This window comes from Idiotropiscis lumnitzeri, chromosome 16, assembly GCF_059441095.1.
Source record: "Idiotropiscis lumnitzeri isolate Australia: NSW breed Sydney's pygmy pipehorse chromosome 16, RoL_Ilum_1.0, whole genome shotgun sequence".
Taxonomy (NCBI): Eukaryota; Metazoa; Chordata; class Actinopteri; order Syngnathiformes; family Syngnathidae; genus Idiotropiscis; species Idiotropiscis lumnitzeri.
The window spans coordinates 16,332,252-16,347,181 of record NC_142406.1 but is presented as its reverse complement, the minus strand read 5'-3'; the positions used below and the strand labels follow the sequence as shown (position 1 = coordinate 16,347,181).

Here is a 14,930-nt window from a genome sequence, read left to right as displayed (position 1 = left end):
GATTGAGGGCAGGTTTTACAGATAATATAAATTTATAAAACACTGCAACACTGCACTATGTGCGTCCGCAACGCGCAGCCTACAGCCTCGACGCTTTTCCTTGACGCTGGCGTGTGCGCAGGTGAAGGCCCGAGGGACCAAAGTCTTGGAGGTGTGGTACCGCTCGCCCTACTGCACCCCCTAAGCCTAGGTGGCGCGATGGAACGAGGACGACCACAATGACGCTGACCGGCGAGTGGTGCCGAGAGACGAGACGAAGACGCGGCGCCCGCGCGTCTGGTCCCCGGTGGAGCCCAGCGTGGACAGCTGGGCCTTGGGCGTCTTGACCTATGCCGCGCTGACCGACGCCCACCCTTGGGCTCACATGTCCTCCGACTGTGCCGCCTACCTCAAGTATCTGCAGTGGTTCGGCGCCGCCAAAAGTTTGGAGGACCAACTGGATGTGTGGGCTGAGCCGCAGCGGCAGAAGCCCCAGTTTGTTCGCTTGACCCCGCCGGCCCGAGCCTTCTTCCGCCGGTTGCTGGACCCGAGCCCGCAGGACCGAGGGCTGCCCGAGGACGTGCTGGGCTACCTGAGCGGCGCCTGGCTGCACGCCGGCGAAAAGGAACGCCTGGAGGAGCAAAGTTAGAAGAGCTGAGGGAGAGCAGTCGTCAACAAGGTCAAGGAGAACGAGGGCCGAGGACAGAGATGAACTGAGAACTTTAGCATTTGTGCTAACTAGAGAAAGAAGCCGAGGTGCAAGAGAAGGAGGTCCCACGACAGATGTGAGGCAAGAGACCCATCTGCTGCTTGTTAGCTTTAGCTTTAGCATTAGCGCTAACAAGAGGATGAAGAGCCGTAGAAGCCAAAGTGAAGAAGCACCAAAGACACAGGTCAACCATGGACTTGCATGTTGCTTACGTTAGCTTTAGCATTAGCATTAGTGCTAACGAGGGCGAGGAGCCATGAACAAGGGGGATGAGGACGATGGACTCGTGTTGGCGTTGAGACTAAAAAGCAGAAGAAGAACCGAAGTGAAGGAGAAGGAACGCTGAGCAAAAGAAGTGACCAAAAGTCTCACAAGATGCTTGGAGTTAAAAAAAGATGGCGAGAGAGCGCGTTGACCTCCACCAAGGCTCATTTGTTACATTTCAGTAATTGGCAAATGTCCAATCTGGAGCCGATCCGGATCCAACCTGCTTTCAGACTACTTTTTTGCATTTCAACAGCTTCAAATCCTACTAAGAAGTGACAAGTGGCTCGTTGCAAATAAATGGGGTTCCTTGGCGGAGGTCACAGTCACAGAACGGACTGCGTCTATTTTTGCCTTGTGACCTTTCGGGGGCGACATTCTTGGCCACCGGACACATCGACTTCCCTTTTGTTTTGCTGTCAACGCGTTAGACACTTTCTTGGCAACACCACACCGCTCGCCTGCGCTGACGTTTAGCATCGAGCGGTAGCGTCCATGAACGCACACGCGCACGCACACACACACAGTATCTGGGAAAATAGTTTCAGCGGGGAGACGTGTGAGTGATTGTCGGAACTTTAAAAAGTGAGCGACGGTCACCCTCATATTGTCACGATCACCATAACAAAATACGGCCAAAACCTTTCAGTGAGCGTGGGTGGAAAAAGGAGCGGTCGCAGGCCCAACATCGTCAATCCTTCTATTGTTTAGTGGATGACAGGTCGGAATGTGGCAAAGTGCCCCCTACCCCGCCTTTAGGTTACGCCTTTGTGCCGACCTAACTCGATCGGTAGGTGGCGCCAAAGCGCATTGGGCCGCCATTCAAGTCCCACACAAGCAAGAACAAGAAGCTCCTCGGATGTTTTCACGGTGAGGCGCTTTCATTTTCTTCACATTTTTCACATTTGCGCCGCAGTTTGTCTGCCCCCGACACCGAGGACTTATCCACATTTGTTCACTAAGTTTCACGCAACAGTATTGTGGTGTCGAAACGTTTGTTTCTTTTGCCACAAGAGTGTTTCTGCTGTGCCAGCTTTCAGCGGCTCGGCCGCCGCCATGTTGGCTCTTGTCGCTCTCCAAGGTTCTACAAAATAACAGCGACATTCGCCAGCGTTTTGGTGCCGCAAAGTGTTCATTTCGTCATCAGAATCTTCGCATTTCGACGGCCAGCCTTTAGCTTGGCTAGCCGAGGTGACGTGTGAAATTTAGGACGAATATTCGCGAGTAAGTCGCGTTTTCGTCTCATTAGTTTAGCTCTGAGCCCAGTTCTGGTTTCGGATGATCCTGTCACGTTCTGATAAACTAGTTAGCATGTTAGCTTCATTCAAGTCTGACTGCTTGCTTGTTCTTTATCTTCCCTGACTGACTTGTTTTTTTCAGCATTGAGGAGCAGAAGAGGTCAGCGCGATGAGCCGTTAGCCGCACTGGCAACGTTAGCATCATTAGCCTCTGATAGCACAGCAGGACATCACTCACAGGTTTGGAAGTCATGTGTGTCATTTATTTGTCTAGCCTTTAATTACAACAAAGTCTCAAAGGGCTTCACACGTCCACAGTTGACAAACATTCAAGATCAATACAAAATGATCTTTTCCGTTTCTCGCGATGTCATCACAAAAAGTGGCAGTTTGGTAGAATTTTTTTCCCCAGAAGAATCACATCTTGTTTTGTCATAACAACTATATAGTGCTTTTTTTTTTAATAAGCGACCTGTCGTGCCCCAGTAGGCGCCATGACGTCCTCCATGCTGCGCAGACAGCTGAAGAACCTGGTCCAGAACTACTCTGAGGCCGAGGTCAAGGTAGGTCGCACCTCTCAGACACGAAGGAGGGCGGAGGGCTTACGCGGCCTCTGGCGCAGGTTCGAGAAGCCACGTCCAACGACCCGTGGGGGCCGTCCAGCTCGCAGATGGCCGACTTATCCGACCTCACCTACAACGTGGTGGCCTGCAACGAGATCATGACCATGCTGTGGAAGCGGCTCAAGGATGACCGGAACTGGCGGCACATCCACAAGGTGGCCACCGCGGCAGGCACGCCTTCCACACGCAACTGTTCCGAATGCGCACGCACGCGCTTGCTGTCATCTGTGTAGCAAAGTGTGTTTGTTTGTGTGTGTCAGTCACTGACGCTGCTCGAGTACCTGCTGAAGACGGGGGACGATCGCGTGCTCCTCAAGATGAAAGACAACATCTACATCGTCAAAGCGCTCACTGAGTACCGATTTGTGGAGAAAGACGGCAAAGATCAGGTGAGCGCCACCTTGCATCCCTCCATGCTTCGCAGGTCATGTTTGACGTTAAAGAAAAAAAAAAAAATCAAAGAACCTCTCATTTTATTTCCACCCATAAAAATAAACTGGGTAGCACTGTGCTAAGAACAATGCGTGTGTCCAGGGTACGAATGTGCGAGAGAAGGCCAAAGTTGTGCTGGTCCTGATGGAGGATGACGAAAAACTAAAGGAGGAGCGAGACTTTGCCGTCAAGACCCGAGAGAAGACATCCAAAGGTTCCGCAGGTAAGCGACGAAGCGGTGGGCTGCCGCCCCGCCATCCGCCTGCGACTCACGCGGCCTTCTCGCGTCAGCCTCGTCCTCGGACGCCGTCAAGGACCCCAACTACAAGCCGTGCTACGTTCCCGGCGCCTCGGGGCTCCCGTCGCTGGACAACATTCCCTCGGTGGCCGACCTCACCGCTTCCTTCGCCGCCCGCAAGGAGGAACGCGTCAAGCAGGAGCAGCAGAAGAAGGAGGTGGAAAGGAGGGTGAGCATGCCAAAGCTGTGTTTCAGAACATTTGATTTTGCTTAGCGAAGAAATCATTTGCACTGGCGGCTTCTTGCGCAGGCCAAAATGTCCGAAGACGAGCTGAAATGGGAAGACGCTGGAAAAGGGGGCGCTGTTGTCAATCAGGCCTGGTCAGGCGATAAGACGGAGGAAGGAGAAGAAGAAGCCAAGCCGGACCCATGGGGGGCCCCCGAAGCGGCCCCCGATCCTTGGGGCGCACCCGTCCAACCCGACGCGTCATGTTCAGGCCCTGCTAAAACTGAGGACAATTCTTTTGAGTCGGCCAGCGCTCAAGTTTCCAATGAGCAAGACAAAACTTTCCGTCCTTTGAAAGCACAAACAGTTGCGGAAGACCCCTTTGTGGCACAAAATGACCCCTCAAAACCAGCAGAATCCTTTGAAGGCCAGCCCCAAAGCCAAGAGGATCCCTTTAACACCCCAAAAGACGACCCCTTCAACGCCCCAAAAGACGATCCCTTCAACGCCCCAAAAGACGATCCCTTCAACGCCCCAAAAGACGATCCCTTCAACGCCCCAAAAGACGATCCCTTCAACGCCCCAAAAGACGATCCCTTCAACGCCCCAAAAGACGATCCCTTCAACGCCCAAAAAGACGATCCCTTCAACGCCCCAAAAGACGACCCGTTCAACGCCCCAAAAGACGACCCGTTCAACGCCCCAAAAGACGATCCCTTCAACGCCCCAAAAGACGATCCCTTCAACGCCCCAAAAGACGATCCCTTCAACGCCCCAAAAGACGATCCCTTCAACGCCCCAAAAGACGACCCGTTCAACGCCCCAAAAGACGACCCGTTCAACGCCCCAAAAGACGACCCCTTCAACGCCCCAAAAGACGACCCCTTCAACGCCCCAAAAGACGACCCCTTCAACGCCCCAAAAGACGACCCGTTCAACGCCCCAAAAGACGACCCGTTCAACGCCCCAAAAGACGATCCCTTCAACGCCCCAAAAGACGATCCCTTCAACGCCCCAAAAGACGATCCCTTCAACGCCCCAAAAGACGATCCCTTCAACGCCCCAAAAGACGACCCGTTCAACGCCCCAAAAGACGATCCCTTCAACGCCCCAAAAGACGATCCCTTCAACGCCCCAAAAGACGATCCCTTCAACGCCCCAAAAGACGATCCCTTCAACGCCCCAAAAGACGACCCGTTCAACGCCCCAAAAGACGACAAGCTCAACAGCCCCATGGATGACCCATTCAGCAGCCCTAAAGCCGACCCATTCTTCAGCGCCCCAAATGACGACTCATTCAATGGCCCAAAAGAAGACCCATTCGAAGCCCCTCTCGTATCAACCTCCTGTGAAGAAAGTCCACCTGCTGCCCTCATTACGCCCCCACAAGATGACCCCTTCAACGCCCCAAAAGACGACCCCTTCAACGCACCACACGATGACCCTTTCTCAGCAGCCGGTGGAGCCGCTGAAGCAACAGCGCCCCCTAAGGACGAGCCTTTCTCCGCCCCGTCCCACAAGGACCCCTTTGCAGCAGAAAGCGGGACATCTGATCCTTTGGCCGCGCCCCCTCTGAGCTCATCCGAAAGTACAGGAGATGGCTGGGGGGCGGCGTCCAACTCGGCGCCCCCTGCTGGCTCGGACCCGTGGGGGGGCGGCGTGTCTTCCCCGGTTGATGATTGCGACCCTTTTGGGGACACCTCCAAAGCGCAAAGTGACCCCTGGGGGGCGCCAGGTAAGACAACACAAGCTTCATTCTCGATGACGTGATACATTTTGTCCGCAAATGAGCTTGTCCTTTGGTGAAGGTTTCGCCGGTGCAAAAGATGACTGGGGGGCTCCGACAGCCCCCTCCCCGACCAGCGACCCCTTTGGAGACACCAAAAGCAAACCAGGCACAGGTAGCTTTTTAGCATTCCGATAATTACTTGTGTTATGATGATTTTGTGAATGCTGAAGAGCGATGTCACTTTTTCACCTTTGTACTCACCAAATTTAGGATTTATTCTTCAATCAAATATCTTTGGCCAGTGTTGTTCTTATTTCTGATTAACCCTGAATTTGTTTCTTTGGTGTCTTTGTTGGTGCCTGAAGAAAACTCCTTTTAGGATCTGGACTCCGTCCGAGGAGGGGTTGCTTTTTGGGCTGGGCGGCGAGGGGGCAGGGCTTCTGAACTCAGACCACCTAAAAGCTGCACCCCCCCCTCCCAGCATGCCCAGTGTGCATCCCCATTGACTCCCAATACCAAGCCCCGCCCCCCAACTCAGGACAGGTAGTCCCCAGTGCATGGGTGCTTCGCTAATGTTGTGATGGTTTCCATGGTTACGGTCATATGATGGGTGGGCTGAATATTAATCAATGATTAGTTTGTTTGGCTCCTCCCTCTCCTCGGCTTTCGTTGTCGTACGTGTGTCGCGTAGTTGTGGCGTGGTTTTGACGTTGTCCTAGCTGTTAGCATTAGCATTGCGCTAACTCTTCACCCTTCCCTGATGGGACAAATTGTCCACAAGATGGCGGCATGACCGGATCGTGTTTACATTTTGTCTTAATAACTTGATAACCCGCCCCTACATGCAACAATTACACACATGCACACGCATACGTACACGTGTATTCACGCGTACTGTACATACAAGCGCACACACACACGCACACAGTACCTGTTTTGACGTGTGTGTCCGACTCAGCAAGTGTTTGTTGTGTGCGTGTGCTGACATAATGACACGTGAACCTGACAGTCAAGTGTAAAATAATATCAGAAGTATTTATCTATTTATACCTTGAATATTTATTGACGTGACTGCACAGCAACGTTTCGGTTGATGATGGTGACATGTGACAGAGCTTCATGATAAATCATCTGAGTCAGCAGCAGTGTCTTTTTTTCCTAATCCTGTCAACAACATGCTCACGTCATGCTTTGTGTGTGTGTGAGACGTCGTCAGAACGCACGGGAATCGCAATCAAATCGAGTGACGACGATCAATGAAAAGATGCTGGTAAACGTGTTCCAATGAGTGCTTGAAAACTTTTTTTCCCCCACAATAAGTGCACACAGGAATTCAATCCACTACTCATATCACGAGCCGATAAATATCAACACAAGTGAACATTATCGGAGAAGACGATCATCTGTTTTTCATCATTTGATTTGAAAACATTTTGTTTGTGCGGTGCGTGTTGTAGAAATGAAAATGTTGATTCATGGATTGGTGCGTGTATTTCTTTTGTGGTGTTCGCTTCTGACTGTGGCCACAAGAGGGCGACAAAGACGTGGCGTGTAAATGAGTCAATGCAGTTTGCGAAGCTGTGATGTTTCTTTCGGTTTATTTTTATATAACTTCATAACGGATGAAGTATTGACTAACATTTCATAGAGTACGTACGTGATGTACATTATTTATTATTGTGGTGTAAATAGTGACCTGATTATGTTGTATATTATTATTAGTAATAATTATGATTAATATCACAAGTAGCTATTCATTGAGTGAACATTCATCAGCTGTGCAAACGTGTTCTTGTTTTGGGCCTAAACGATGTGATGACAATGTCGATGATGTCATGCTTTATGATTGATCAAATAGTAATCAAACATGTCAGAACTGTTGTTCTTTTTTTTATTGCACCCACTAAAATCCTTTGAAAGTTTCCAATTGTAATCATGCTTCCGCATTCTGTCCTATTTTCCAATTTTTTTGTCATGTTTCAGCATTGCACGCCATGTTTTAACATGTGTCGTTTTAAAAGTGCAGCATTCATTCCACGCATGCAGCAAATTTGTCCCACTTGGACACGATGACGAGGGTTGGCGTCCCTTTGCGGACGTCGGGTTGGACGTTGAGCTGGTCTCGCCGGCGGCTGACTTGATTGGCGCTCTTGGAGCGGAGGTCCGAGCTGACGTGCGAGTGGGCGACAGATGGACTTGGCAGGACTTGGGTCGTGATGATGACTTGCGAGGAGGATTAGGCCAAGAAAAGCGTCCGGCTTTTCCGCGCAAACTGACACACCACTCGGGACGGACGACAGCAACGACAAAGCGAGTCCTCATGCGGGTGAGTCCCAAAGGCGTTTTTTTTTTTTTTTTCTCAGAAAATCTCATTTCGCATTCCATCACATCTTTTTGGTCTGTCCTATGATTTCATGTTGCATTTTTTTTTCATGCCATGATTTTAACATTCCACGTCATGTTTCAGCTTCCATGCTTCCCCAGCCCGTTTTGTGTTTCAGCATTCCAAACATTCCTTGTTGCCATTTTGTCTCGCTAACCGTGTGTCTTTCATCATCTCGGTCAGGTTGAGGTGGTGGTCCACACCGAGACAAAGACATTAATCTGATCCAGTCGAGCCGGTGAGTTTGAGACGGATTAGCATCCCAGAGGCGACCTTTGACTTTAGCGCTGCATATTGATCCCAAAGATAACGTATCGCCTTTAAGATGTTGAGCTTCTTCCCGGTGGGACGCGGCGGCATGGGATAGAACGGCTGGTCGCCATCGTCAGGTGAGTTGAGCAACTTGTAAAATAACAAATTAAATGGAATGTTAATGACAACCTACGATGTATATTTGATTTGTTTACTGTCGCCAGAAAAAGCAGGACTGAAGAGGATTTAACATTCAATAACTTTACTGATCTGAAATATTTCCTTTCAAATTTACAACACCCAACAAAATAGTCTTCTGCTCTCTAGTGGTCAACAGTGGAACTACACCCAAAATCAACACAAAATGAAATGTGCAATTTGTTGAGTTTTTCTGAATGTGAAATGTCTGCTTTGTCTAGATGAAGGTTGTGAAAGCGCCATGTAGCCACGCCCCCCTCCCCCACCCTTTTCCTCCGCCGGCGTGTCGGGAAAGTGCCGGAATGTGATGTCCGCACATCTGGATCTGCCAACCCCTAACTGAAATTTCCTGAGTCTCCTTCTCCGGATTTGCCGTCTCTGATCTTTCCGCGCCGCGCCTGCCGGCCATGCCGCCGCGTCTCTGAGCCTCGCGAAGAGGACGCGGCGCCGTCGTCCATGTTGGAAAAGATGTCCCGCCGGCAGCGGTCCCTGCTGTCTTTGGCGTTGACCTCGCTGGCCCTCAGCTTGTCCGTGTCGGCCTTTTGCACGTCGTACTGGTGCGAGGGCACCCACAAGGTGGTCAAGCCGCTTTGCCTGTCGCCCGTCAAGATGAAGAACTGCGGACAGAACAACAGCCAGCCCTACACCACAGGTCAGAGCTCCCGAAAAAGAAACCCGTTTTGATTGGATATTGAATCAATAATTGAATTCAATTTTCTGGATGATTTTGTATAAAACCAGTCCGAAAGCAGCATGCGTTGACACATTTTGGAAAGTCCGCCTTTGGAGAGAAAGATGCATGAAAGTGCCGCTTTGACGCTGAAGTCGTTTTATCGAACAGTGGACTGGAACGGATTCTCGTAATCCCTGAAAGCTTTGTTGCTAATCTCCCAACTCTTGTGGATTGTGACGGGTTTATCTTTTTTTTTTTTTTTTCCCCCCAACATGTGCTATACAATGTTCCACATGTGCGGCGTGTTCCCCTCATCAGATTAAGATCTGAAAGGGCAAGCAAACAAAGCAGCACTCAATCCTTCTAGAACCTTGACGTCACAATGCTCGCTGGCTTCCCGTTAGCGTTTTGGTCAAATTCTGCCCCTCAGGATTCTGTACTCATCGTCGAGAGTCCCTTCAAATCGCCTCGTTAGAAATATCGGACGATTTTATTCTTGACCTCGTTCCGAATGATGCATAACTTTAACTAGTGTTGCCATTGCCCTCCCACCAGAGTCCCCGACACCGGACCCCCGGAACCCGCCGTCCAACGTGACGCTGACGCCGCTGCAGAGGGAGCAGCTGGCCATCCTCAGGAGGAAGCAGCAGGCCAACGCCGTCCACTACATCTGGGAGACGGGCGAAGACAAGTACATGCTGCGCTACTTCCACACTGGATTCTGGCTCTCCTGCGAGAAGCACAACGAAGGTGAGCGCCGTGGTGGGGGCGAGCAAGTCGCCAGTTTTGATGGCATTTGTTGTTCCTACAGGTGAAGACCAGGAGGAAAAGTGTCGCAGCTTCATCGAGCTGACGCCAGGAGAAACTCAAGGTCAGTCCCGCCTAACGGCGCCGCCGCGTTCACGGCTGCGTGCGTCTCAAGCCCCCCCCCCCCTCTTGCAGGTGTGCTGTGGCTGTCGGTCATCAGTGAGTTCATGTACATCGGCCTGCTGGCCATGGGCTTCCTGCTCATGTGGGTGGAGGCCATCTGCTTGTGCGTCAAGAGGGAGATGAACGCCCTCAAGATCAACGCCTTCGCCGCCATGTGCACCGTGCTGTCAGGTGGGCACAAACCCGCTTGCACATTTTGCGAGCGACGGAACGGGACAATCACCCACAAATCTGCCGTTCTGAACGGTAAACCTCCACGGGCACCTCAATGAGGACGCAAAGAAAAAAACTAAAGGAACATTCATTGGATGGATTAATTGATTTCCGCAAACGTTAAAGATGTCCATCGCAAAACTGAAGAGTGTCAAATGTTCAGCATCTTGTGTCCTGAAGTGTGACTTTGGCCCCTCCCCCACTTGTGGCGTGCAGGCATGATGGGCATGGTGGCACATATGATGTACACGACCGTCTTCCAGATGACCGTCAGCATCGGGCCCAAAGACTGGAGGCCGCAGACGTGGGACTACGGCTGGTCCTTTGCGTATGTGTGCACACGCGTCGTCATACTCACCGTTCAGAAAAAAAAAAGCCGACATGTCACTCTCTCTGTCCTCGACCCCCAGCCTGGCCTGGCTGTCGTTCAGCTGCTGCATGGCGGCCGCCGTCGCCACGCTGAATTCTTACACCAAAACCATCATCGAGATGAAGCACCGTGCTCGCGTGCGCCTGGAGGAGGTCCGCGCCGCCGCCCGTGCCCCCTCCTATGAAGAGGTGGTCCGCGCCGGGGGCGGCGTCTACTCCGTCAGCCAGCTGATCCAGCTGGGCCAGCAGGGGGCGCTCATGGACCCCCTGTGGCCACGGGGGGCGGGCCCCGCCGTGGGACCGTTGGCCTGCGGGGCCGGCGGGGCGCTCGTGGGCATGGGGGTGGCGGGGATGGGGCTCGTGGGCGTGATGGGGTCCGCGGGCCGGCCGGCGGACCCTCGAGGCAGCGTGCTGGTGCTGGAGGGATGCGGCGTGGACGGGTGCGAAGACTGCGAACGGGAACTGGACCAGATGGACTTTCTGCATCAGGATGAGGACGGCTCGCTCTGCTAGCGCCGCTTTGCTGACACCTGCTGGTCTGGAGAGGAACTGAAAGAACTCATTTGTAACCTGGGCCCAGTTTGAAGAGGTGATGAGAAACCACAGCGGTACGACTGCTTCTAAATGTTTTTTTTTTTGGTTTCTTTTTTTTTTTTTTTTTCAATTTTTTTCAATCCACTTTCCCTTGCACGAGACGAGACATGACTTGTGTTGACGTTTAAAGTGTGTGTTGAGTAAACAAGTTGACTCCTCACTCCCACAGCAAAGTTGTTGTTTATCACTTTATGGCGTTGCGGGAAAAATGACATCAGTGCTTGCTGCTCTCGGACGCTGCAAAACACGACACGGCCGCGTGGGAGGTACGATTTTCTTGAGTTTGAAGTGCTGACCTTTGTCCTCTGGTTGTTTTTTTTTTTTGTTGTTGTTTTTTTGTACAAAGGCTTCTAAACACCTTTTTGTGTAATGCAGGTGATGGAACGGCAAAGGCACGCTATAGATGCAATAAGTGTTGGGCTGGCCTCATGTCTTGGGCTGAATAATGAACTCATTTACTGCCATTGACGGCTGAAGACGTCAAAAATCTTTTTTTTTTTTTTAACTGGGCTGGTAGTGAATGCGTTAATACCTTTGATTGTTTCGTCTAACTAGAAATGCTGATGGTTTTCTTCTTCTTGCCAACAGTTTTGTCTTTCGGGCTCATCCCACCGGCTGAGTGCAGGTTAGCGCATCCGTCTCGCCGTTGTTGCGGTTCCGGGTTTGAATCTGCTCTTTGCGTGTTTGCGCCACGTGTAACCAAAGCGTATTTTATTCTTAAAGAGCCAGCATGGCAAAAAAAATCAAAAAAAAAATCTCTCATGTAAAGTTGAGGATTGAGTGGAGGCATTTAATGAGCCCGGCAGCAAAGAATGGGAGCTTTGGACCTGAGACAGATGCTCTGCGCAAGATTACACCGATAATCTGCACAAAGCGAGCGCGCTGATTGACAGATCAACAAGGTCGCTGGGTGGCCTCTAATTTCAAGAGAAAAGTTGCAGCGTTGATGTAACAACAGGACGAGGAGGATTCAGGTCAAGAAGATGGCAGATGGCAAAAGAAAAAAATGGGACCAAAGGAATTGTTGCTTGTGCAAATCAGACAAACATCGTCGCAGACAAGGGTCAAGCAGCAAGGAGACAAAGCCGGCACTTTCAAAGCCTCCAAAATACGTGGAAGAAGATAAATTATTATAATGCATCAATCAGACAAAAAAAATGCAAATTGGGGGCTGTACGTAATCATGTGGCCGCATTTTTTGCTTCATCTTCAAAGAGTGAAAAAGCAGCACTGTCGATTCAATCGAGCTTTATTATCCTTTATGCAAGAAAGGAGAGCGCATTTGAGATGAGAAACAAAAGCGCACTCGCTTTTCATTGGCCCAAAGCTAAGATAGGGAGGAGTCTGTCTGATGTCTGTCGCACTTAAAAAAACAAAATGATCTGACCGTTGATTACAAATTAAAGCTACAGCTGACGGACCCCCGGAGGGGCCGGGAGCCCAGGTTGAGAACCGCGACTGCATTTGCTCTTTGTCACTTGGAGGGCTGGTACTGGATCAAGCGCAGGGCCTCATCGTTGTCCAGAACGCCCTGGATGAACTCGCCCTCGGCCACGCGATCTGAAAAACAACGCACGGCGCAATGTCACACCCTCGACCCCCCTCCCCACTCCGGACACTCAAATAAGACGCTGCAGTTCTCCCCTCACCGTTTTCGCCCTTGTCAAAGAACTTCCAGAGTTTTTCGGCCCTTTTTTCTGCTGTGTTCTCATCAGCGGGAAGTTTGGACACCTCGTCTTTGGGAATCAGCTTAAAAATGGCCTGCAACGCAAACGCAAATCATCATCCGGAATTATTCCTCTGATGCTTCTAAAGGGCGTCGTGACCGCTACAAAAGAAAATCACTCATAAATTGATTTGAGAATCGCAAATAAAATGCTGGAGGAGCTAAACTGGAGCTACGGCACATTTTCTGTCAGGGTTATAGCGCCCCCTTGCCGCCGTGTAGTGCAAACGCCTTCATCCTCTTCATCATCAGCAGCAGCAATTGCAGAAACAATCGTAAGGAACCCGAGCTGGTTCTTGAGGCCGAAAAAGTCCCAAAATGGCAGCGCCGTCATGTTTTTGTCACTTGTGTAATCCCAAAGCGTCACCAGAAGCCGCCGAGTGGCTTAGCAGATGATGACCAGATGAGCTTTTCAGGGTCCCGCACGTCTTTGTTCTCCCATCACTTCAACTTTCATCGCCGAAATGATTGACGTGCGTTGCCCGCTCCAAACCTGAAACACAGCCGCCTCACACCACAGAGGTTCACGGTTCGATTCCGGGTACGGCCTTCCTTCCCGTGTGGACTTTCATGTTCTCAAGAATTCGGATGGGCTCCTCATTGTGATTTGTTTTCATTTCTTCCGCCCTGCAAGTATGCAAGCATGGATTTGGCGGCGAGGACACGAGAAAGCGAGGTGACCTGAAAGAGCCCCGCTGGCTTAAAGTGTTAATTGACACCAATTAACGTCTTAATCCTGCTTTTCTCCTGCATGCGGACTTTTCATCACTTGAGTCACGCTGGCGCAGCACGTGGACGCCAACCTCCACCCGTCCCAACAAACCAAAAAAAAAAAAATTGCTTCGGCATGATTGCGCCACCACAAATTGTCACTCGACTTCACATCGATCCAAAAGTGAAAAAAGGATTTCTCTGATTAACTCATTCACTGCCATTGACGGATTTAAACGTCGGAAAGTGCTTTTTTTCCACTCGGGCTTTCGCCATCAAGCTGAACTGGTCTGAGGAAGCCAATCAAAACAAAAACAAAAAATCACCAGTTTCAGTTGGACCCCTTTGGTTCTTTGCGGCCATCTTTTCAATTTGGGGAAATTGATTGCCGCCCCCCCAAAACTTACCGTGCAAATTTCCTTGACCTCCGACTTGGTGATGTATCCGTTCTTGTCGACGTCAAAGAGCGAGAAGGCCCACTCCAGCTTCCTGGTGGTCTTGCCGGTGGACGTCATGTGCAGGGCGATGATGTACTCCTTGAAGTCCAGGGTGCCGTCGTCGTTGGTATCGAAGGAGCGGAAGACGTGCTGCGCGTACGTGTTGCCGTCGCTGTCCGGGAAGAACTTGCTGTAGATGGACTGGAACTCCTCCTTGCTGAGGCGGCCGCTGGGGCACTGCCTCTTGAAGTTGTCGTACCACTGCGTCAGCTCCGTCTCCGAGAACTTGGTGTGGAGCTTCAAGTCCTCCAGAATCTCCTTGGACACGGCGCCGCTCTTGGAGTTTCCCATGACTGGTGACGAGGACACAAGCGGCGGGAAGGCGCGGCGGGTCAAACCAGTCCAAACTCAAAAAAGCCCTTCAAGTCTGTCCTGGCACGGAAGGAACACGCGTCACGTGCTTGATCAAAAAAACGAGCTACTTGAAAATCAGGTCAATTTATTGGAATGAATTTTGTTTTTCCTTACCTGTGTGGAAGCAGCAGATCGGAGCAGGACCGACGGGAATATTTGGTCTGGCTCCGCTGAGGAAATCCGCCTCCATCTGCTGGGATTAGTTAATTAAAAAAAAAAAAAAAAAAAAACATCAGCCTGAGGCGGAGCCACGGCAGAGCCCGTTTTGAGTCCCACCGTGCACGCACACACGTGCGCGCTGATGTGATTTTGTCACTTCTGGTGTTTATGTTCTGATCATTTATGAAGTCGGCATTTCAGAATTTTTCCTTTCTCTTCACCTCACTGGCGGTGCTACGAGGCAAAAGTGGTCAAGCATCTTTAGTTTGTTGCGCACTCAACGAGCTCCTCCCGACTGAGGCCGTGTGTTTATTATGGGATGCAGGAGGAGGGTGGCCGTGGAAACCCGAACAAATAAAAACATCCGCTAGAGCGATTAAATAAAATGGAGACGCAGGCCCGGCAACTTTTGACCTTGCGGCAGGCCGAGAAG

The 14,930-nt window shown here is 51.0% G+C and overlaps 3 protein-coding genes and 1 pseudogene across 8 annotated transcripts; 3 read left to right on the top strand and 1 right to left on the bottom strand.

The window, feature by feature from the left end:
* Positions 1-57: 57 nt before the first annotated feature.
* LOC148321826 (putative serine/threonine-protein kinase SBK3) lies at positions 58-1,001 on the top strand (annotated as a pseudogene).
* A 694-nt stretch (positions 1,002-1,695) lies between these two features.
* On the top strand, positions 1,696-7,360 carry LOC148321825 (uncharacterized). 5 transcript variants are annotated; one of them, XM_088318070.1, is made up of 10 exons: positions 1,696-1,822; positions 2,333-2,430; positions 2,680-2,753; positions 2,813-2,968; positions 3,074-3,202; positions 3,348-3,468; positions 3,537-3,712; positions 3,794-5,444; positions 5,518-5,610; positions 5,804-7,360. In XM_088318070.1, exons 3-10 carry the CDS (start codon positions 2,685-2,687, stop codon positions 5,815-5,817), a joined length of 2,409 nt encoding a protein of 802 aa, XP_088174196.1. In that variant the 5' UTR covers positions 1,696-1,822; positions 2,333-2,430; positions 2,680-2,684; the 3' UTR covers positions 5,818-7,360. The 5 variants fall into 5 exon arrangements, with proteins under 5 accessions (XP_088174196.1, XP_088174194.1, XP_088174197.1 ...); XM_088318068.1 differs by having other exon boundaries at positions 2,677-2,753; XM_088318071.1 differs by having other exon boundaries at positions 2,659-2,753.
* A 164-nt stretch (positions 7,361-7,524) lies between these two features.
* LOC148321824 (germ cell-specific gene 1-like protein) lies at positions 7,525-11,223 on the top strand. The gene is made up of 7 exons (XM_088318073.1): positions 7,525-7,764; positions 8,005-8,923; positions 9,500-9,694; positions 9,756-9,815; positions 9,887-10,045; positions 10,304-10,415; positions 10,498-11,223. The coding sequence occupies exons 2-7, from the start codon at positions 8,728-8,730 to the stop codon at positions 10,967-10,969; spliced, it is 1,194 nt and encodes a 397-aa protein (XP_088174199.1). The 5' UTR covers positions 7,525-7,764; positions 8,005-8,727; the 3' UTR covers positions 10,970-11,223.
* Positions 11,224-12,281: 1,058 nt separating this feature from the next.
* Positions 12,282-14,770, bottom strand: LOC148321823 (recoverin-like). 2 transcript variants are annotated; one of them, XM_088318078.1, is made up of 4 exons: positions 14,453-14,770; positions 13,895-14,351; positions 12,700-12,811; positions 12,282-12,610 (listed from the first exon to the last, which is right to left on the bottom strand). In XM_088318078.1, exons 2-4 carry the CDS (start codon positions 14,273-14,275, stop codon positions 12,525-12,527), a joined length of 579 nt encoding a protein of 192 aa, XP_088174204.1. In that variant the 5' UTR covers positions 14,276-14,351; positions 14,453-14,770; the 3' UTR covers positions 12,282-12,524. The 2 variants fall into 2 exon arrangements, with proteins under 2 accessions (XP_088174204.1, XP_088174202.1); XM_088318076.1 differs by having other exon boundaries at positions 13,895-14,356; positions 14,453-14,769.
* Positions 14,771-14,930: the final 160 nt, after the last annotated feature.